Raw genomic sequence first — 24354 nt, 5'->3', positions numbered from 1 at the left:
CCCGGCTAATTTTTTGTATTTTTTAGCAGAGACGGGGTTTCAACGTGTTAACCAGGATGGTCTGGATCTCCTGACCTCATGATCCGCCTGTCTCGGCCTCCCAAAGTGCTGGGATTACAGGCTTGAGCCACTGACCCTGGCTTCATTCTCTTAACAGTATCTTTTCCATAGCAGTTTTTAATTTCAATAAAATCTACCTTATTTATATTTTCTCTCATGGATCATGCTTTTGGTACCATATGTAAAAACGCATCATCAAATACAAGTAAACCTAGATTTTTTTCCTGTGTTATCTTCTCAAAGTCTTATAGTTTTGCATTTTACATTTAGGCCTAAGATCCATTTTGAATTAATTTTTCTAAAAGGTGTATTGTATGTTCTGTGTCTGTGTCTATTTTTTTTTTTTGCATATGAAAATCCAGTTGTTCCACAACCATTTGTTGGAAAGACTATCCTTTCTCTATTGAATTGCCTTTGGTCCTTTGTCATGGATCAGTTGACTGTATTTGTTTGGGGGTCTATTTGTGGGCTCTGTATTCTGTTCCATTGACCTATGTGCCTATTCTTTCACCAGTACCATGCTGTATTTATTACTGCAGCTTTACAGTAAGTCTTGAAATTGGGCACTGTCAGTTCTCCAACTTTGTCTTTCAGTGTTGTATTATCTATTGTAGGTCTTTTGCTTTTCCACATAAACTGTAGAATCAGTTTGCTGATTTACACAAAGTACCTTGCTGAGATTTTAGTTGAGATTGTGTTTAATCTATAGATCAAGTCAGGAAGACTGGACACATTAATGATATTGAATCTTCCAATCTATGAATATGGAATAATCTTTCCATTAATTTATATCTCTTTTCTCTGTATAGATCCTGTACATATTTTGATAGATTTATGCCTAAGTATTTATATTTTTCTGGTGCAACTGCAAATGGTATTGTGTTTTAATTTCAAATCCCAATGGTTCATTACTGGTAACAATCGACTTTCATATATTTACTTTGTATCTTCCAGCCTTGCTATAATCACTTATTATTTCCATGAGTTTATGTTGATTCTGTGAGATTTTCCATACAATCATGTAAGATGGTTTTAATTTTTCTTTCTAATCCGTATAGCTTTTATTTCCTATCTTGCTGCACTAGCAAGGACTTCCCTGTACAATGTGGAATAGAAGTGGTGAGAGAGGACATTCTTTCCTTCTTCCTCATCTTAGAGGGAAATCATCTAGTTTCTCACCATTAAGTATGCTAGTTGTAGGCTTTCCATAGGCCTCTTTATCAAGTTGGGAAATTCCCTTCTATTCCTACTTTGCTGAGAGTTTTACATGAATGCATGCTGGATCTTGCCAAATGCTTCTGCTACGTCTACTGATATGATCATAGGACTTTCTTCTTTTGCCTCTTGATGAGATTATTTACATAAATTCATTTTTAATTGTTGAGCCAGTCTTTCATATCTGGAATAAATCTCACTTGATTGTGGTGTATAATTCATTTTATACATTGTTGGATTTGATTTGCTAATATTTTGATGAGGATTTTTGGATTTATGTTTTTGAGAGATTTTGGTCTACAATTTCCTTTTCTTGTAATGTCTTCATATGGTAAATCTTGAAATTGGGCAGTGACAGTCATCCCACTTTGTCTTTCTGGTTTTTTTATGAGGGTAATGCTGGCCTCAATGAATGAATTTGCAAGTACTCCCTCTGTTTCTATTTTCTGGGAGAGATTGTAGAGAACTGGTATCATTTCTTCTTTAAATATTTGGTAGAATTCACCAGTGAAACTATCTGGACTTGGCGCTTCCTTTTTTGGAAGGTTATTAACTATTGATTGAAATTTTAAAATGATATAGGCCTATTCAGTTCATCTATTTCTCCTTGTGCGAGTTTTGGTATAGTTTGCATCTTTCAAAGAATTAGTCCACTTCATCTAATTTATCCAAATTTGTGGGCATAGAATTGTTTGTAGCCTTTTCTTTTTATATCCATGGGATTAGTAATGATGATCTCGTTTTCTTTTCTCTTTTTTTTTTTAGGGAGACAGGGCCTCACTCTGTGACCCAGGCTGGAATGCAGTGGCACAATCATAGCTCACTGTAACCTCTATCTCCTGGGCTTAAGCAATCCTCTTGTCTTAGCCTCCTGAGTAGCTAGGACTACAGGCACGTGCCATGATGCCTGGCTAATTTTCAAATTTTTGTAGAGATGGGGTCTCACTATGTTGTCCAGGATGGTCTTGAACTCTTGGCCTCAAGTGATCCTCCCACCTCAGCCTCCCAAATGCTGGGATGACAGGTGTGAGTCACTAAGCCTAGCCCAATTTTCTTTTATAATATTAGTAATTTGTGTTTTCTCTCTTTTTTTTTTCTTGGTTAGTCTGGCTAGAGGTTTATTAAATTCCTTGATCTTTTCAAAGAACCAGCTTTTGGTTTCATTGTGTTTCCTCTACTGATTTCCTATTTTTAATTTCATTGATTTTTGCCAAAATTTCTATTATTTATTTTCTGTTTGTTGTAGGCATGAATTACTCTTCCTTTTCTAGTTTCCTCAGGCGGATTCTTAGATTATTGATTTTAGACCTTTCTTCTTTTCTAATATATGCATTCAATGCTATAAATTTCCCTCTAAGCACTGCTTTTGCTGCATCCCAGAAATTTTGATAAGTTGTATTTTCATTTTCATTTAAATTATTCTAATATTTCTCTGGAGTTTCTTCTTTGATCCATGTGTTATTTAGTATTGTGTTATTTAATCTGCAAATATTTTGGAATTTTCCATACTATCTTTCTGTTATTAATTTCTAGTTTAATTCATTGTGGTTTGAGAGCATAGATTGTATAATTCAAATTTATTTTGGAGTCTTTTATGGTTCAGCATGTGGTGTATTTTGGTGAATGTTCCATGTGATGTCAAGAAGAATATATACTCTGTTGTTGTTGGATGAAGTATTCTATAAATGTCATTTAGAGCAAGCTGATGAATGGAACTTTCAGGTCAATTATGTCTTTACCAATTTTAAGCCTGCTTGATCTATCAGCTACTAGAAGAGACGTATTAAAATCTTTAACTATAATGGTCAATTTGTTGATTTCTCTTTGCAGTTCTATCAGTTTTTGTCTCATATATTTTGATGCTCTTTTCTTAGATGCATACATATCAGGGATATCTTCCTGAATAACTGACCCTTTTATCATTATGTAATGCCCTTCCTTCCTTCCTTCCTTCCTTCCTTCCTTCCTTCCTTCCTTCCTTCCTTCCTTCCTTCCTTCCTTCCTTCCTTCCTTTCTTTCTTTCTTTCTTTCTTTCTTTCCTTTCTTTCTTTCTTTTCTTTCTTTCTTTCTTGCAGAGTCTCACTCTGTTGCCCAGGCTGGAGTGCAGTGGAGAGATCATGGCTCATTGCAGCACTGACCTCCTGGGCTCAAGCAATTTTCTCATCTCAGCCTCTGGAGTAGCTGGGACTACAGGAGCATGCTACTATGCCCGGCTAATTTTTAAATTATTTATAGAGATGGGGTTTCATCATGTTACCCAAGCTGGTTTTGAACTTCTAGGCTCAAGTGATCCTCCCTCCTCAGCCTCCAAGTAGCTGGGACTACAGGTGCATACCGCTACATCTGGCTTTTTTTTTTTTTTTTTTTTTTTTTGGTAGAGATAGGGTGTCACTTTGTTGCCCAAGCTGGTCTCGAGCTCTTGGCTCAAGCAATCCTCCTATCTTGGGCTCTCAAAGTGCTGGAATTACAGCTATGAGCCACTGTGCCAAGCCAAATGCCCTTTCTTATCCCTGACAATTTTCCTTGTTCTGAAGTCTACTTTGTCTGAAATTAATATAGCTGGTCCAGCTTTCTTTTGATTAGTGTTAGTATGGAATATCTTTTTCCAAATCTTTACTGTTGATATATCTGTAACAACATATAATTGCATCTTGTTTTTGAAAATTAATCCACTCTGATAATCTTTGTGTTTTAATTTTTATATAATCTTTGTGTTTAAATTTTAATTTAATTTTAGACCATTCACATTTGAAGTGATTATTGATATAGTTGGATTAATATCTACCATGGATGTAACTATTTTCTATTTGTTGCACTTTCCTTGCATCTCTCTCTCTCTCTGCCTTCTCTGGTTTTAACTGGGTATTTTATGAGATTCCATTTTCTCTCCTCTATTACTGTATCAGTTAGGCATCCCAGAATCCCTTTACAATTATTTCTAGTGGTTTCTCTACCGTTTGCAAAATACATCCATAACTAATCCAAGTCCATTCTCAAATAACACTATACACCATTATTGGTATTATAGGTACCTTATAACAGAAATCTCAATTCCTCCCTCCCATTTCTTATAATACTGCTATCATTCATTGCAGTTATCCATATAACATAATCACCCAATACACTGTTCCTATTTTTACTTTGAACAATTAATCTATTAGAGGAATTAAAAATAAGAAATAGGGCTGGGCGTGGTGGCTCATGCCTGTAATCCCAGTTCTTTGGGAGGCCAAGGTGGGCGGATCATGAGGTCAGGAGTTTGAGACCAGCCTGACCAACATGGTATAACCCCATCTCTACTAAAAATACAAAAATTAGCCGGGTGTTGGGGCAGGGGCCTGTAATCCCAGCTACTCAGGAAGCTGAGGCAGGAGAATCACTTGAACTCAGGAGGCGACGGGTACAGTGAGCTGAGATCACGCCATTGTACTCCAGCGACAGAGTGAGACTCCGTCTCAAAAGAAAAAGAAAGAAAGAAAGAAAGAAGAAGTTTTATTTTATCTCTATTTATTCTTTCTCTGACACTCCTTCTTTCTTTATGTAGATTATCTGAGTTTCTGGCCTAAATGACTTTACTTCTTTCTGAAGAACTTTTAAAAAACATTTCCTATAGGTCAGAACTACTGGTAATGAATTCCTCATTTTTTGTTTGCCTGATAAAGTCTTTATTTCTCTTTCACTTTGAAGTGAATTTCTCTGGATATAGAATCCTAGATTGCTGGGATTTTTTCTTTCAATATTTTAAATATTTACTTCACTTTCTTCTTGTTTGTATGGTTTGTTTTTTCCCCTCTCTGGCTACTTTTAAGGTTTTCTCTTCATCTTTGGCTTTCTGTAGTATGAATTTGATATACCCAGGTACAGATTTCTTGGTATTTACCCTACTTGGTGTTCTCTGAGTTTCTTGGATTTGTGGTTTGGTGTCTCCTTAATCTTGAAAAATTATTGGTCATTATTATTTCAAATATTTTTTCAGTTCCATTATCTCTTTCTTCTCCTTTTGGTATTCCAGTATGTGTATGTTATATTTTTTGAAAATGTTCTATAGTTCTTAGCTATTCTGTTCTATTTTCTTTTCACTCTTTTTTCCTCTTTGCATCTCATTTTGGGACATTTCTACTGACATTATCTTCACGTTCACTGATTCCTTCCTCAGCTTCATCCAATCTATTGATGAAGCCATTCAAGGAATTCTTCCTTTCTGGTACCATTTTTTTTGTTCTATTTTTAGCATTTTAAAAGGTTCTTTGTAAGTTTCCACTTCTCTGATTACATTACCCATCTATACTTGGATGTTGTCTACTTTTTCCATTAGAGATCTTAGCATATTAGCCATCACTAAGTTTTATTTTATTTTTAACTGAAAAATATTGATTGTATATATTTATGAAGTACAATGTGATGTTTCTGTACATGTATACACTGTGAAATGATCAAATCAGGCTAATTAGCATATCTATCACCTCAAATATTTATCTTTTTTTGCAGTGAGAACATTTAAAATCCTCTCTTAGCTATTTTGGGACATACAATACATTAATGTTAACTACAGTCACCACGCTGTACAATAGAATACCAGAACTTATTCCTCATATCTAACCGAAACTTTGTACTTGTTTACCAATATCTCCCCTTTCCCCATCTACCCACCCTCCTATGGCCTCTGGTAACCACCATTCTACTCTACTTCTGTGAGTTTGACTTTTTAATCATAATTATTTTAAATTCCTGGTCTGATAATTCCAAAATCTCTGCCATATCTGAGTCTGGTTCTTTGTCTCTTCAGACTGTGTTTTTTTTCTCCTACTAGCATGACTTGTAATATTTGGTTGAAAAGCAGACATGATGTATTAAGTAATAGAAGCTGAGATAAACAGACCTTTAGTGTGAGGTTTTACATTAATTTGGCTAGGAGTTGGGCTGTGTTTAATGTTTGCTGTAGTTGTAGGTGTCAAAGTCTTCAATTTCCACTAGTATCCTTGTTTCTGTCTCTGTTGTTGTCTTTGGGTTTCCCTAAACATTCCTTCTTATAGAGAGTCTAAGGCTTGCAGCTCTTTCAGCTCTAACCTTCGGCTATTACACTGGACACCTGTTGATGTGGTGGCAGGGTATAAGGGTAGTGGGAGCATTCTGTTATCATATGGTTAAGTCTCTTTCAGGCCTGTGTCCCTGGGGTGGCCTTTACAAGTGTTTCTCAACTATTTTGTTTCCCCTTAGGTGACACAGGAAGGCTAGAGGAAGCTGGAGTTCGGTTATTTCTCTCCCCTCATATTGGATGAGGCTCTTATCAATCTTTTCACTTGCTGCGGTAGGCCTTGTTATGGAGAACATTCTGGATCTGGTTCAAAGTGGTCACTTTTCCCCTCCCCTGCTGGAAGCATGAGAGCACTTCTTGGGTTTTCATCATAAGAACCTGGTGGGGTAGCTGGAGGTAAAACCTAAACAAAATGTAGGGTCCCTGACTGTGGCTCCCAGGAGTTTCTCACTCTCACACTACTTTGTGCACTGCTTCCAGCAATCCTTCAGAGTTACTACATTTGAATGTATGGCACTGTTGCTTCTGCTTTCAGGAAGGAGATCTCAGCTACGATTTCCTGCATTCACCTGTCTCTCTAGATTTTGAGATGGTGGTTTTCCCTGTGACCTCAATTCTCTGACAAGTCTAAGAAAAGCCATTGATAATCAGTTTGGCCAGTTTTTTTCTTGTTGTAAGATAAAAGTGCTGACTTCCAAGCTTTTTATGTGTTGGAGCTGAAACCAGAAGTCCTTCCTATTTTTAAAAATGTCATCATTTTAAATATCAGGAAACAAAGGCTCCTTGTAGTTAAATGAGTAGCTAGAATCTTCCTACTTCTAAGCCAGTACTCTTTCCTTTCACCATCCTGCCACATTAGGTTGGTGCAAAAGTAATTGCTATTTTTGCTATTAAAAGTAATGGGAAAAACCACAATTACTTTTGCACCAACCTACTATATCTCACAAAATCAGCCCAGGAAAATGTCCTCAGAAGAAGCAGGAGACTAAATAGCTGGGCATGGTGGCTTATGCCTGTAATCCCAGCACTTTGGGAGGCCAGCCAAGGCAGGTGGATCACCTGAGGTCAGGAGTTCGAAACCAGCCTGGCCAACATAGTGAAACCCTGTCTCTATTAAAATAAAAAAAGTAGCTGGGCGCAGTGTCAGGCACCTACAATCCCAGTTACTTGGGAGGCTGAGGCAGGAGAATCTCTTGAACCTGGGAGGCGGAGGTTGCAGTGAGCCAAGATCGCACCACTGCACTCCACCTGGGTGACAGAGTGAGACTCTGTCACAAAAAAAAAAAAAAAAAAGCATGAGGCAGAATAGAAGGGGTGGCAAGGCAGGATAAGCAGATGTACTGCTTTGTATGTCAATGGTTGAGCATTCTCTCTAGCTTTACAAAAGTGTCCAGAAAAGGATTCTTTTATTAGCAAACTGCTTTTACAGCATATGATTACGTTTGCACAAATGTTATATACAAACAGTATCTCTTGGATGCTTTTGGAGTCAACGAATCGTATTGAACATTTACTATGGATCAGTCACTGTACTTGAAATTCAAAGATATTTAGTGAGCTTGTTCTTGATATGAGAGCAAATAACTAGTGAGGCTGAATTCTAGCCTCTCTGCAACTAATTAGTTATATGCCTTTGGCCAAGGTTTTTAATTTCTCTGAACTATATTTCACAAAGGGGATAAAAAATAATTACCTCTCAAGGCAATTGAGGTAAAGTACAGAAAGCACTTATCACAGCTGTAATAATAATAGTAATTTACATATAAATTTATATATAATAATTTTATGTATGAGTATTATAGTCATTATAATATATATTAATATGCTACTAATATTGATAGAGGTTACAATATCAAGTCATGGAGATAAATTTCACTATATAGCCCCTTGTAGAAAAGAGCCAGCAATGTTGTGAATCTTATAAACATGTTCAAAGCTCTCAGTAGCTAGTCTTATGCATGCCAAGAAAAACAATTAAAAGCCAGGTTCTCTCTGGATTTAGGGCAATTTAGGTCAGCATTTATGCACACATGTCTGTCAAATTCCATCCCAAAGACTTTAAATTCAGTAGTGTATTAGGCAGTAGGTGTTTTTGATATTGTTCACCCAAGTATAAGAAAGCTGGAAACCAGTGTTAGAACAAGCTAGTGGTACTCTAGGAACAATTTCCAGCTCAGATGGTTGCAAACATCACCAAGAGTGCCTGAAATGGCTGTGCTCTGATGACCACCCTGGAGGTGAATCCCCAAGAAGGGATGCAAAGCATGGGGCAAAGTCAAGGCTGCAGCATGGGAAAGCCTGGCCTCTCATCCTGAGTTACAGATTGAGTAGCCCCTCAATAGAGACATGCAGGGGAATGGGGCTACTCAACCTGTTCCTCTGGGATGATACCAATAATTAGACGGATTGATGCGCAAAGACGTAGAATATATTCCAGAGACCAACCAAGTCTATGAGCTAACTCAGCAGTCTCAAGGCACCATGAGACCTGAATCTGTCCTTGACTATGGTGGGGGTGACTTTATGCAGGCTCCTGGCTTTGTCAAAGTGCTAGACAGGATCACCATGATCATTATCATCATGAGAGGCATGATCACAGGCACCCGGTCACCTCCAACGTGATCCTTAGGACTACAGAGCCCCACTGGGTAGCCATAAAACATAGAAGCTGTGTGACAGAGGGACACAGAAATAGCAACCTTAGAGAGCAAAAGTGGGGTGACTAAAGGAATCAAGGGGAGGTGGCAGTCAAAAGCAAGTCCCTGGAGAGGCATTGCAGGTAGCACAGCTTGTGCAGTTAGCAACAGGAATGTAGCTGAGTCATCTACGGTCAGACCCTTCCATGGCCACAAGTCCTTAAAGGGGATTCTGAGGCATAAGCAGGTCTGTCTTTGGCCAGGTAGAGCCAAAGTGCTTCAATACAGGACAAGGATGGTCTTTGTGCATATGCCACCTCAAAAATCATCAAATCTGGCCAGGCGCAGTGGCTCATACCTGTAATCCCAGCACTTTGGGAGGCCGACGCGGGTGGAGCACCTAAGGTTAGGAGTTTGAGAACAGCCTGGCCAACATGGTGAAACCCCATCTCTACAAAAAAATACAAAAATTAGCCAGATGTGGTGGCGGGCACCTGTAATCCCAACTACTTGGGAGGCTGAGGCTGGAGAATCACTTGAACCCGGGAGGCGGAGGTTGCAGTGAGCCGAGATCGCACCATTGCACTCCAGCCTGGGCAACAAGAGCAAAACTCCAACTCAAAGAGAAAAAAATCATAAAATGAAAATGTTGCAGGAGTGGTGTGACACAGTGCGAGTCAAGGGCTCCTGGAGCATTGTTTCCTTTCAAGGTCAGGGGGCTTCTTATGCAAAATCCACACCTGTGTTACTATGAAAAAAGAACATTTTTTTTTCCACATCAACCCAGAGATAATGATTAATTATAAAGAAAGAATGAATAAGGCTATGAACTGATTCCTTATGAATCCAGGTTTCTTCCTACATGAGGACTCTAGAAATTTTATCTTAGATACTTCCATTTTGCAGATAAGGAAACCATAGTTAAGATATATTTAAATAGCTTTTCTTTGATATGAGTGAAGTACAGTGAGGTTTGATTCTAGTTTCATTCACTTAAAAACATTATCCAAGTGCAATATAAAGGGTGTTTATTATAATTGATAAGACAGCGGTGACATGGCAGAAAATGGATACATTTGCTTTAAAACAATAAAATGACATTCCCCTTTCTAAAGAAAATGTTCAAAATTGCCTAAACTTAAATATAGTACAGAACACAAAAGAATTCCTTTAGACCCTGTAATATATAGGAAATAAATTCTATGACAGGTAATAATAAAATAATATATTGGTCTAAGTCAACACTTCATGTGTTGCAGGCAAGTTGAGTCCGTCAGACTCTATAATGGCCATTCCAAGACCCAGAACCATGTAGAATGTTAACTGAGGACCTTCTCCCTTTGCAGCACTTCTCCATTTAGTCCATGTATGAATCTAAACCAGAGGATTTTAAAGTGTGGTTCCAGGACTGGCAGCCTCAACATTACCAGCACCATGAGGGAACTTGTTAGACAAGCAAATTCTTGGGTCACTATTGAATCAGAAACTCTATGAACAGGACCTGGGAACTTGATTTAACAAGCTCTCTAGATGATTCTGATGCACCCTGCTCTAACCATTGAGAACTACTGCTGTAAACATTGCGATGGCAAGGTCTCAGGACCAACAAGGCCCACAGCATGACTCTCAGGCCCTGGTGGTGAACATGCTTGAATGAGATTGGTCTGTGAAAATGAAATCTGGCTCCATGTTGCTGAGGTCAATGCAGTGTGTGCATGAACACATTTCCATGGATATGCAAACCATTAATGCCAAGATAGTTTACTACTAATGAAACAACATTAGAGTGTCTTAGTCCATTTTGTGCTGCTATACTAGAATATGACAGATTAGGCAATTTACAACGAAAAGAAATTTATTTCTCACAGTTCTGGGGGCTCAGAAGTCCAAGATTGAATGGCTGGCATCTGGTGAGGGCCATCTTGCTGCATCATCTTATGGCATAAGACAAGAGGGCCAGAGAAAGCGAGAGAGAGAAAAGGTGACTGAACTTATCCTTTTATAAGGAACCTACTCCTGCAATAAAGGCATTAGTCCATTCGTGAAGGCAGGGCCCTCATGACCTAATTCCTTCTCATTAGGCCCCACCTCCCAACACTGTTGCATTGAGTATTATGTTTCCGACACATGAACTTTGGGGGACACTCGAACCACAGCATTCTGGTCTGGCTCCAAATTCATGTTTTTCTCACACATAAAATATATTCATTCCATTCCATTTGCCCCAAATTCTTAACTTGTTCTGGTGAAAGTCTAGGGTCTCATCTAAATCAGATATGGGTGAGACTCAAGGCATAATTCATCCTGAGGCAAATTCCCCTCTAGCTGTGAGCCTGTGAAATTAACAAGTTCTCTTCTTCCAAAATACAATGCTAGGTTAGGCAGAGGATAGACATTCCCATTCCAAAAGGGAGAAATAGGCAAGAAGAAAGGAGTAACAGGCTCCAAACAAGTCTAAAACCCGACGAGGTAAACAATACTAAATCCTAAGACTTGAGGATAATCTTCTTTGACTCCATGTCCTACTTTCTGGGCATACTGATGTAGGGTTTGGAACCCTGAGGCCTCAGGAACAGCCTTGCCCCCATGGCTTTGCTAGGCTTAGCCCACACAATTCTCACAGGTTGGAATCTCATGTCCATATCTCCTAGGCTCGAGTTGCATGCTGCATGCCCATAGCTCTCCTGGGCTGGAGTTGCATGCTGGTAGTTGTATAGATCTAGGACTTGGGGGCATCCCCACCCTGAAGGACTCCCCTAGGCCTAGTGAGGACTCCCTGCTATGGCCGTGACTCCACACTTCTGCTGGGCATTGTCCTCCTAGGCGCTCTCTGTGGCATCTCTACCCCAAGACAAATCTTTGCCTAGGCCCTCTGGTTGTCCACAACATCCTTTGAAATCTAAGTGGAGGCTGCCATGGCCTCACAGCATGTGCCTACAGAATTAGTGCCACCGAAGTTTATAGCTTGTACCTTCCAGAGCAGCAGGTTGAGCTGCACCTGGGCTCCCTGGAGCCACAGCTGAAGCAGCCAAGGAGAGTGATGCTGGAATTCAAGGAGCAGAGTCCTGAGGTGGCTCTGCTCACTGGTCCTGTGTAGAGCACACTGGGGAGTTACCCCAAACCATTCTGCTTTCCTGGAGCCCTGGGCCTGTGATGAGAGAGGCAGCCTTGAAGGTCACTGAAATGCCTTCAGGGTCATTTTCCTGTTGTCTTGATTACTTGCACCTGGCTTCCTTCTGGCTGTGTTAATCCCCTTTATCAAAGGGTCACTTGGCTGCACCCTTGCAAACCTTTTTATTCTTTACGTAGCCAGGCTGTGAGTTTTGCAAATTTTATATTGCTTCTCTCTTACTTATAAATTCCATCTTTAAATCATTTATCTCTTCTTTCATTTTACTATATGCAGTTAAAAGCAGCCATGCAGGTCCTTCAATATATTGCTTAGAAATTTTTCACCAGCTATCCTGGTTCATTGCTCTTAAATCTGCCTTCCATAAAGCCTTCCAGCATGGACACAGTTAAGCCAAGTTCTTTGTGACTTTATAATGAGGATGGCCATTACTTCAGTTTCCGATACCTTGTTCCTCATTTCTGTCTGAGACCTCAGGAGAATGGCTTTTACTGTTCATATTTTCACTAATATTCTGACTATGACCACTTAAGTAATCTCTAAAGTTTCAGCCTTTCTCTATAGTTATTTTCTTCCTCTGAGCCCTAACCAGACTCGTCTTTCATACTCCATTGTTACAGCAAGACCAGCTGTTTCTAGCTTGTTCCTTCAAACTCTTCCAGCCTCTGCCCAATTACACAGTTCCAAAGCTGCTTCCCCATTTTCAGTCATTTGTTATAGTAACAGACCCACTTCTTGGTACCAATTTTCTTTCTTATTCTGTTTTGTGCTGCTATAACAGAATACTACAGACTGGGTAATTTATAATGAACAGCAATGTATTGCCTCGTGGTCTGGAGGCTGGAAAGTAAAAGACAGAGGGGTTTGTATCTTGCAAGGGCCTTCTTGCTGTGTCATCTCACAGCAGAAGGTGAGAGGGCAGGAGAGAATGAGAGAGAAAATGGGCCCACATTCATATTTTTATAATAAACCCACTCCCACAAAATGAATGGCATTAATCTATTCACAAGGGCAGAGACCTTATGGCCAAATCACCTCTTATTAGGCCCCACCTCCCAGCACTGTTGCATTGGGGATTACATCTCCAACACAAGAACTTTGGGGGACACATTAAAACCATAGCAGACAGCCTAAACCATTTCTTTTGGCTATTCCTAATCCTTCTTTTCCTGGACTATTGGCAGAAGTTGTTCATGCATGAAAGGAAAACTGGTTTACTTAAACACCAGGATTTCTCAGTCTTGGCAACATTGACATTTTAGGCCAGATAATTTTTGTTGTAGGGAGCTGTTGTGCATTGGAGGATGTTTACCAGCATCCCTGGCCTCTATCCACCAGGTGCCAGTAGCAACTTCCCTCCCCATCTACAGCCCCCACAAGTCTTGACAGTCAAAAATGATTCCAGACATTGCCAAATGTCTCCTGGGAGTGAAACTGCAGTTGGTTGAGAACCGCTGACTTAAACCAAGGCAGTTCCTTCAAAGTGGTAACCAAGGGAGAACGTGTCCTGGAAAAAAACAGTCAAGCTGATACAAGCTGGAGCAGGCTCCCAGCAGCTACGGGGGTGACTCACATTGTAGGATCGACCATGCCTCTGTCTCCACTGAACCAGCACTATCTGGGCAATGACCAGAATGCAGAGGAAGATCAAGATCATTTCCACGTGCATGGATTCGTGGCCCCGGTGCATCTTGTACATCCTCTCCTGCTGCAGGCTGGAACCGGCAAATGAGGTCATCTGAAAAAGCTCTCAACCTTGTGCATTTAGCCAAAAAAACAAAACAAAACAAAACAAAGCAAAACAAAACAAAAAAACAAAAACAGGTTTGGCTCACAAAAAGCAACAGGGGATTTCAAATGTAAGGGTTGCTAAGTTTTGATTGTAAAGTTTTTCTTGGTTTCTTCCGTTTCCCTAGATCTGGAGAAGGAGCAGCTGGGAGGAGGAGCCTGACTCTCTTAGCAAAACCAGTTCCTTTGCTTTCCCATGTGGTTGGCCTCAGTCTTGTCTTTTAAGTTAAGTGATGGGGCTAAAAAAACTAATGAGCCCCGGGAAGACCTGGGTTCCAGTCCCTGATCTGCCACTTCATTGCCTCACAACCTTGGGGAAGTCATTTATCCTCTCTGAGCCTCAGTTTCCTCATTTGCAAATTTCAAATAACCATCCTTCCGTAACTGACAAGGTTGTTGTAAGACTGTAAAGCACATGTTATTTTATTTGTATCTACATGAGGAATAATTATTACTGAGCTGCATCATATGAAACGTCAATTTTTGAAAGTCAAAAACAGTCCAATGTTGGTAATTTTAAATCATTTGCTACTATTTCAAGTAAAAGGATACCCTGCAGATTGTGCTTATGCCAGAGGAGAGAATATTATCCATGGGGCAATGGAAAGCTTCTGAATGAGTTGTATAAATTGTTACAGAACTATTATATAGAGAAAGAATAGGCTTAAGTATTATCTTAGACATGCACAAACATTCCCGTGATGGCTGAACATTACCATTTTAGTTGGATGCTTAGTTTTGCACAATTGTAGAGAAAATCAACAAAATACTTTGTCACCTGGTTTAACGTTCTGGAGTAGCCTCGATGAGAACCTAGAGCAGTGGTTCTTGACCTTGTCTGTAAGTTAGGAATCACTGGGAAAGCTTTAAAAAAAACCTTAACCCCCCATATCCAGATCAATTAGATGACCATTTCTGGGTGTTAGGGGGCTGAACTGCACCGTCTCGAAATTCATACACTGATGTCCTGGTCCCCTGTACTTCAACATACCAAACCAAACCTGCCAGCACTTTAATCTTGGACTTTCAGCCTTCAGAACTGCGAGAAAATAAATTTCTGATTTTTAAGCCACCTATTCTGTGGTATTTTGTTATGGTATTCCTAGCAAATTAATACAGATTTGCAGGATGGGATGTGACATCAGGAATTTTTCAGGCATCCCATGTGATTTTAAGGGGCAGCCAAGATTGAGAACCACGAGCCTAGAGGAAGAGAAAGAGGCCCAGGGTCAAGATGCGTGAACATGGGGAAAAATTATGAATGCTGTCAGTTACTTTCTGAATACTGGTTATCATTATCTTTCATCCCTAGTGTGGCACCATCAGTCACAAAATCTCTTCAAGTTTCCACTTACATCTGGTTACAGTATGCAGTTAGCTAGTGTACCACCCAGAAAACACCGCAGGGTAACAGTCTGTGCCATGAGATAGTGATCTTTTAAAGGCACTTGATGGGTATGCGGGCTGGGTTCTCTCCCTCTGCCAGCATTTCTACAGCTACTCCAAAGAGCAGTGAATGCCTCAGAAAAGGGTCTCATCCAAATCCCAAGGGTGCCCCCTGCTGGAAAACGTGTGGAAATCAGCCCACAGAGCCCAGTAAATACTCCTGCTGAAGTTCAGTTTCTTTGAGAGGGATTCTCAGAATGTCAGTGCTGGAAGTTACCATAGATGGAATGAATCTCCTTCATTTATCAAATGATGAAGCTGAAATCCATATCGGGTAAGCAACTTGAATAAAATTACATGGCTCTTAGTCTCTCTATTGGAAGCTGAGCTCAGGAGATAAGAATGATTTCTAGAAGCTCATTTAAACAAACAAACAAACAAAAAACCAAACTTATTCCCCTGAAGAAATGGGAAGAAAAATGAAAAAGTACAAGTGCTTAGTTGTGGTTTATACAGCTCCAAATCTAAAATAGCTTTTTAATATTCTATATAATTAATAGACTTTGAACTTAGGGCATATAAAGAGTGACTTCATCATCAGTCTAAAATAGGACTTGCATAGATACAAAATGTGCTTTATGAGATTATTAATCTATTATATCAGATTAATCTATTATAAAAATGCATCTCAAATTGGTTAGCCTATGTTGAAGTACTTTGAAAAGTATATATTGGTGTACAAATGTAGTATTTTCTTTTTTGAGTAGGAATGCATCCAAAATTGACTCCTGTAATACAAAAAAGGAGGAGCTTTTCATTCTTATTTCACTTCATGTGGCACTCACAGGGCTCAATGGCCCTACAGTATGTACCAGAACACAGGGGCAATGGTGTAGGAACAAAACCAGTGCATCTTGTGCCTAAAATAAATAGTAACTTGACACAGCCATATTTTGAAGGATGTATTAATCCAGCTTTGTGGGACTGCATGATCTTTTCCTGTGGATCATGCTGTAGAAAACAGATGAAATCCATGTGTTTTGGTCTATAGTATTTGTGTATCCTACCCCATCTTCTCTATCCTGGAAAATTGACAAATAAAATTATGACTTCATTCAATTTCTCAACTGTTAGGATAAAAATCTAATTTTTAGCAAAACAACTCTTAAACAATACTAATTACTTACTTCCACGCATCTTCTGCAGAAAGCTTTGTATGAGAGATCTGAAAAACACAAAAAGGGCCCTTATCAAAAAACATCCTTGTTTTCTTGGTTTTTCTGTTAAAACCAAGACCATGTTGAAACCCAGACCATGAAAAATAACAGCGTCACATAGTATTTGAATAATTTGGGATAAAAGTCCTAGTAAAATAATTTGCTTACAGAACTAAAACAACATGAAACAAACAAACAAAAAAAGAATAATCAGGTTACTATTATTAAATATTTGATCCTGTTCCTGGATCAGAGAATCAGATGAGGCTTCATTTCAATGGTTCTGTTTTGGCAAATCAGTCAAAGTTACAGAGAGTGGTCTCCCAATAGGCCATGCTACTCTGGCTTCTAGGATATGAAGTGTGAGTCTGAGTATCCCTAAAAAGCATCTGTTTTGCTGATATCTTAAATGATTGCAGTGAGTAAATATCTCCAATCTCAGTGAGTAAACATCATTTCCAAGTTCAAAGTTTCAGAGACAGAGCTGACCAGAGGCTCCGCTGATTTGGAGCATTCTTGCATTTTTCTGTTACGAAGGCATCATTACTGACCCCAGGAAATGGAGTAATCTGGGCTTGTGCCCTTACAAATTGAGCTGGGAAGCATAGAGATCATCTCCAGAACTGTGCTTTTTGGATGACCTACACAGTCCACCTATGGACTACCTTTTCTAGATTATTGCTAACCCACTACATTTGGTCATTTGAAACCTTTAAGGTCAATCATTGGAAAGACATAATCATGTAACTTTGATGGAGAGCACAGAAGAGCAGACAGCCAACGTTTTTGCCCCCAAAGTAGAACTTAGCAGAAAGGGACCTGTGGAAGAAAGGAGGAGATTCATGCAGCTTGATTACTTGAGGCTTGCTTCATTCTTGGAACTCAACACTTGAGCCCAGCTGTTGTGACCTCCATTTGAATATTAGGGACTCACCTGGTGGGATCACCCGGGGACAGGGAGCCATTGAGAAGCTGCCAGTATTATCCCCTGTGCCATCCCCTTCTTCTTTCCTGGCATCACCCAGAAAGGTCCTGGCATTGTGCAAATACTGCCTAAACTTATACTTTTCTATTTCATACAAAGCCTTGTTCTCTCTTAAATGTGAGAAAGAAAATCTTAAAAGTACTAGAAGAAAACACGGGTAAACATGTTTATAATTCTGCAGTGGAAAAGGCATTTTTAAGTATAACGTACAGCCCAGAAATTATAAAGTTAAAACAATGACAGATTTTGAGGACATTTAAAATAAAATGCATTATAGTCCTCAATATTTGAAAGACAAATTGAACTGGGGAAAGCATAACATATGTGAGGGGCAAGAAGCTAATAAACATATGTAAAAAGGGCTTTTATAATTTAATCAAAAAGAGACAGATTGGCCAAAAGGGCGAAGTACATGAATGAGAAATTCACGAATTGAGATATACAAATGACCAATTTACGGAAAGGTGTTCAAACTCACTCACTAGTAATGACTGTGTTAAAAAAAAAAAAAAAAGTAAAAATGAGGTCTTCTATTGAAACACGGTAAATAAAAAAAGTGCACTTACCTCCTCTCCCTCCCCAAACACCACTAGAACAATAGCAAAAGGACATAAGCCTCCAAGTCCAAAGAGAATGAGAGAGGAGTCCCAGCCAATTCTGAAACTACCAGTAGCTGGGCCAGCAGAAAGGGACACTGGGACACCATAGGGCAAAAGACACCGAAGCCCACCAGCATGTGGGCAGTGCAGAGCATAATGTGTGTGCAAATACCCTCAGGAGGGCTGTGGACTGCAGGGTCCTGGGGTGTCTAGAAGTGGGGGATGCAACTGGGATTAGTAAAAGAAGGTTCACTGAAAGTCAGTTTAAGGTTTGGAGGCCCCCGCACTAGCAGAATACTAGTGGTTAAACCAGAGGCACCGGCAGAGAGGCACCAGGCATGTGGAGGGAGAGCAGAGGACACTGGCAGACTCTCATCTGAGTCTAGAGAGCCCTAGCACCACCCTCCCTGGCAGCATCAACTCTAGATCACGCTGCAGGGGCCCTCCTTGCCTTAGGGGACCCCAGACATCTCAAACCCTAAAACACAAAATAACTGTGTTTTTATCTTCTCTCTCTCTCTCTCTTTTTTTCTTTTCGAGGTGGAGTCTTGCTTGAGTGCAAGACTAGACTCCAGGCTAGAGTGCAATGCTGTGATCTCAGCTCACTGCAACCTCTGCCTCCTGGGTTCAAGCGATTCTCCTGCCTTAGCCTCTTGAGTAGCTGGGACTACAGGCACCCAACACCATGCCCGGCTAAATCTTTCTATTTTTAGTAGAGACGGGGTTTCACCATGTCGGCCAGGCTGGTCTCGAACTCCTGGCCTCAGGTGATCCGCCTGCCTTGGCCTCTCAAAGTGCTGGGATTACAGGCATGAGCCACTGTGCCCGGTGTCTTTTCTGTCTCTTAAGAAAATATTTTGAAAGTCTGGTAATTGACTGAGTAGACCTTAATTGGAAAGAGATGATATAGGGCTGACACCCCAGGGGACTGGCAGGTTGGAGAGAAGAAAAAGAATAGCCTGTGCTCTGGGAAACTGGAGATAAAGTTTTGAAATTTGGCTATCCCACACCATCTAAGTGGGATCTTGGCTGATGAGGCTCCTCAATTAACTGCAGTGAGGTAGTCTGGGAGCAGCTTGGAACTACTTGGAAATCCCAAGTCTGAGGTGTGTGGTGGGAGATCCTATCTACCACAGCTTCCTTGGGAGTCAGTGAGGTCAGTCCGCATCCCTGGTTTAGGCACTGTAGTGGGTTGAATTGTGTCCTCCCAAAAGATATAGTTTGAGTTCTAACCCCCAGTACCTGTGAATGTGATCTTATTTGGCAATAGGGTATTTGCAGATGTAATTGAGGACCTCAGAATGAGATCATCTGGATTTAGGGCAGGTCCTAAATCCAATGACTAGTGTTCTTACAAGAGAAAGGAGTGGAAGATTTGACATCCAGCAACACAGAGTAGCAAGGCAGAGTAGATGGCCATGTGAAGACAGAAGCAGGGACTGGAGTGATGCAGCCACAAGCCAGGAACACCTGGAGTCACCGGAGACTGGGAGGGGCAAGTAAGAAGTCTCCCCTACAGTCTTTGGAGGGAGCATGACCCTGTGGACACCTAGATTTTGAACTCCTGGCCTCTAGAATTGTGAGATAATACATTTTTTGTTGTTATAGCAGCCCTAGGAAACTAGTACAGGTACACTGAAACTTCCATCTTCCCTGTCCCAGCAGATCCTTGCTACCACTCAAGCCTGCAGCCAGCAGTGCAGGTAGGGAGAATGTGGCTACATGGGCCACAGGTGGACCTGCAGGCAGGGCTGTGAGAGCAGATCAGCTGATAATACTTAGACATGTGGCATGAGGGCCTCCATTTGTGCTCTTGGCCTGGCATGTTACACATGGGCTTGCCCACTTAGCTGGTAGCCAGACATGCCCCTTACACACAGAATGAATGAATCTAAGCCAAGAGAACAGACCTATAGATATGGACAGTCCTTGTTCTCCCTATGAAGAGGCCCAGCCAGGTCACCCTCCACTGAAGACTGCCTGTCAACAAGCTTTCCCTGCTAGCAATAACTTAACAGTGCTGTACTGTCTCATCTTAGATACAAGTGAACAATCAAACATCACAAGACGTTTGAGACAGGAAAGAGTTCTGCACCCATGATGACAAGAACACTGTGCTTTAAAGAATATAGAAAAACAACCGAAAGCTCTTAGAAATTAAAAATAGGAAGACAGAAATAAAAAAATTAAATGAAGAATTGAAGATAAATTGAAGAACTCAGAAATAATTAAAAAAAAACTCAAAGAGATGGAAAACAGAAGAGAAAATATAAGAATATCAGAGAATTGGGCCAGGAAATCTCCTCATGCCCCCCCCCAAAAAAAAAAAAAAAAAAGAGTTCTAGAACCAGAGAAGAAGATAACAGATGCAGGAAGTTTAAAATAAATTATACAAGAAAATTTCCAAGGACTGAAAGATACCTGTTTTAAAAATGAAATACTCACCAAGTACCCAGCCCGATGGATGAAAAAGACCCATATTTTTGTATATCTACATAAAAGAATCTGTAAGCGATAAAGTGATAACACAGATTCATATTTACTGACATAGAAATATTTTCATGACATATTGTTAACAGAAAAAGCATGCTTCAAAACAGTTGTGAACAATCTGAACCTATTTATGTAACTGTAAAGTTACATAAAGAGACATGTGGAATTAAAAAAGCCCAGAAGAATTGCTCCCAAGACATTAACAGGAATGCTCCACGGGTGGTGATACATCCTGGGCATTTACTTTCTTTTTTATACTTCTTTACATTAAGTGTATTCTACATGAACATATGTCACTAAAAAGAACAATACAAAAGTAAGCTTGCCTCTGTCCTCTCTTTTATTCCTTTCCCTGTCTGATCAGTTGCCATGTCCTTTTTTCCTGTTCCAGCACTGTATTTGTATCGATCTCTTATATCTTTCTTTTGGCTAGCTAAATCTGTGTGAGCTCCAGATGTTTCTGAATGCCTCCTACATAGCCCCACTTGGGAATCTCTCTCTCAGATATGTGAATTAACCTGTCCTAAAATGAACATAGTTGTTTGCCCCCAAGCTGCTCCCACTTTGTGTCCCCCCACCCCCTTCTTGGTTAACTGCATCCTGTTCTATCTATCCAATTGCTCAAAGCAGAAAAGCCTGGGGCATCATCCCTGCCCCTAACCAACTCTGTACCTCCAACCCACTACTCTCCTGTTGACCCTGCCTATAAATGCCTCACAAACATGCCCCCTTCTCTCCACCCCATGGCTTCTATGCCATTCATTTTGTCATTCATTCAGCAAATATGGAGTGGTGCCTCCCGTGTGCCAGCCACTGGGTTAAGAGCTGGCATTCAAGGGTGAGAAAGACAAAGTGCCTGTTCTCATGAATAGGACCTTGTGTTCTAGAGGAAATGATGCACAATAAACAAGCAAACAAAACAACTGCCTAATGAAGTAAATTCTATGAAGAAAATAGAATGTGTGATAAAGAATAACCAGTAGGGGGCAAGGGCTGTCACTCCTTAGCTAGGGTGGCTAGGGGAGGATGAGATGGAGGCCAGCATGCAGGGTGTTCCCCTCCTCTGAGGCCCTTGCCTTCACTCTCTTCCCTCTTCAGACAGTAAGAGTGCTCCCATTAAAGGCAGACTGATCCTATTGTCTTTCTGCCTGAAATCCAACATGGCTCACAAGGCCCTGTATCCCATTTCAGCCTCCCTTCTCTCCACTGGCCCTGCACACACCCTCTGCTCCAGCCAAGCAGAGCTTTTCTGTCCCTGAATGCTCTCTGTCCACTCCCAGCCTCCATGCTGGGTTGCCTCATTTCTGCTCATCCTTGGATCCCACTTACTCCAGGACACCCTTTCAGTGAGGCCCCTCCCAGGATATCTGCTCACCTTGAACATTGTTACCAGACTGCACTGTTGATGACTTATTTACTTATCTGAATCTGTAGGGGGCGAGGGCTGGCCTCATCCCCACACTGAATCCCCATGTCTGGCACATGGCACACTCCATGTGTTTGGAGACTGCCACCCCACGCCTGGAACTGGCTCTCATCATCTGTCACCTGAACTGCTGCCTTCAAACTGATTTCCCCACTTTCAACTCTTCCCTCCCAAAATCCACCTGTTAGAAAAATCTTTCTAACCCAAGTGGCAAAGCCAGAACAATGAACTCAGAAACTAGTGATGCTCCTGGGCCACATGTGAGTGCCAGGTAGGAATGTTAGGTTTAGAGGGCTGTATTCATTGGTAAGGAATTCATGTCACAAGGCAAGGCTGCATGCCTGTGGGTGCAGAGGAGGGGCTGTGTGTGGCCTACCCCAAAGCAGAGAGCAGTTTTGGGGAAGTGGTGGGTCCTCTCAGCTCTCAGGAGAGATCTGAGCCTGGAAAGCCAGCCTCAGACAAGCAGAAGAGGGAACTCCTAAACCCATGCTCTCTGCTCTCTTACACTTCAAATTTAAGGAGTTTCAAACATACCTAACCAGTTGCAGGCTCAAAAGACCCCAGGAGTTGTAGCTGGGGAGGTGGAAGATGGGAATAGGGAGATGGTGTTTGGCCAGTAAGGTACGCCGGAGTTAGGGTCTCACATCATAAGGTTGTATGTTACTGTTCATTTATTCATTCAATATTTATTGAGGCCCTGCTATTTGCTGAGACTGTTCTAGATCCTGGAAATACAGGAGCAAGCAAGGCAGACCACCTGGCTTGTCTGCTGGAGCTTTCATGCTGAAGGAGGTTCTTAGACAATCAAATACACACATAGATGTACTTCAGGTAGTAATAAGCGTGATGAAGGAAAATAAAATAGTGTAAGGTTCAAACTAAAGGGAAGCTATCAGATAATAGGCTGGTCAGTAACTATCTCTATTTTCCCTTTCTTATCCCCAGCTCTAGTAAAGTCAAGAAACCAGCACTTCTTGAACTTTGATGTGCAGATGAATCACCCTGGGGTCTGGCTAAAATGCAGATTTCGATTCAGTGGGTCTGGCATGAGAACTGAGACTCTGCATTTTTAACAGGCTCACAGGTAATGCCTTGGCTGCTGGGCCCTGGACCACACTGTCTTGCCATAGGGGATTAAGGGAAAAGCTGTGAGTCCCTCCTAGGGCAGCCTCAACAGAGAGGCCATACCTCCTGAGGGCAGCAGACTAGGCAGTGATGCCAGCCTCAAGGAAGAGCAAAGATCAGCAGCAAATCCACCAGTACTAGATCCACTGACCCTCCTGGCATGCATTCATCAATTCAGAACCTCCCTTTCGATGATCTGGGTTTGAAACCAGCAAGAAAGTCATGGAGTTTCATTTTAAGTTTCCCCATTTTGTGGTATACAAGTCCCTCCACAGCCTAGCCCACCCTTATTTTTTGCTGTAAGCATTCCTGACCCCTAGGTTTCTGCCAGTCAGAGTGGACAGTCCCCTCTCTCTGCCTTTTCCCATGGCCATCCATCCCAACATTAAAAATAACCTCCAAGCCATTTGGTACTGCTGTTCCCTCCATCTAGAATTCTCTGGCCCATGAGGTCAGATCCTGTTCATTCCCCAAAACCCAGCTCGAACGCCACAGCCTCACGGGTTGGAGGAGAAGAAGGGCAGTCAGGAGCAAGCCCTTCTCAGAAATCCTACAGCTCTTTGCCTGAACCTATTTTGGGACACTAATCTCTTCCTACCCGCTCTATGAGTGATTTTTGTTGTTGTTTAAGAGTTATTTTTGCCCTTAAGAGTTATTTTTGTCCTCATTTTACGGATGGGATTTGGGTTCCTCCAGGTAAGACCTACCCTCCGCCACCCCCAAACTCTCCTGGTACCTGGATGCAGCCTAAGAAGAATTGTCCTATGAATAAAGAATAAATTAAGATCGGGTTTGCAACTGACGCCAGCAGGAGCAGAAATGGGCTAGGTTGAGCACCAGGCAAGACAAGCTGACGATCAGGGTACACATCTTGAATCAGAAATCCTGGACACAGATCAGCAGTCTGCGTGGTAACAGGTCCTCCGAGTGATTCTGAAGACACTCGAGTTTGAGAACCAGGGCGGTCTAGCCAAGAGCCTGGAGCACACCCCTTCCCCTCCCTAGGTGCTTATGACCTTGACCCTGGGCCCTGGGGGCTTCTGCCGAGGGAGGAGGGCACAGGCGGTCACTAAGGAGGGCGGAATTGGAAGGGGTGAGCCTGGAAGAGAAAGTGCAAGGATGCGAGGAGAGGGATGGAGCGAAGGAAGAGGATCAGAAGGAAGAAAGGAAGGTAGCGGGGACCGCACAAAAGTGGGAGGGAGGGAGTGGAGGAGGGACTGGCACCCCTCGCGGTGGCATCTTCCAGAAGGTCATCCGTC

General features: G+C 41.4%; 1 protein-coding gene across 1 annotated transcript in view; it reads right to left on the bottom strand.

Moving 5' to 3' along the window:
- RNF175 (ring finger protein 175) overlaps positions 1–16478 on the bottom strand; it is a 41006-nt gene extending 24528 nt beyond the window's left edge. The window contains exons 1-2 of the mRNA XM_011959769.1: positions 16438–16478; positions 13650–13831 (exon numbers count right to left, since the gene is read on the bottom strand). Of these exons, the coding sequence (XP_011815159.1) occupies positions 13650–13814 (165 nt within the window). The 5' untranslated portion in view covers positions 13815–13831; positions 16438–16478. The remainder of the gene's footprint in view (positions 1–13649; positions 13832–16437) is intronic.
- Positions 16479–24354: the final 7876 nt, after the last annotated feature.

The sequence above is a fragment of the Colobus angolensis genome, unplaced genomic scaffold (assembly GCF_000951035.1).
Source record: "Colobus angolensis palliatus isolate OR3802 unplaced genomic scaffold, Cang.pa_1.0 Scaffold5, whole genome shotgun sequence".
Lineage (NCBI taxonomy): Eukaryota > Metazoa > Chordata > Mammalia > Primates > Cercopithecidae > Colobus > Colobus angolensis.
The sequence above is the reverse complement of the archived record's forward strand: the minus strand, read 5'-3'. Positions and strand labels throughout refer to the sequence as shown.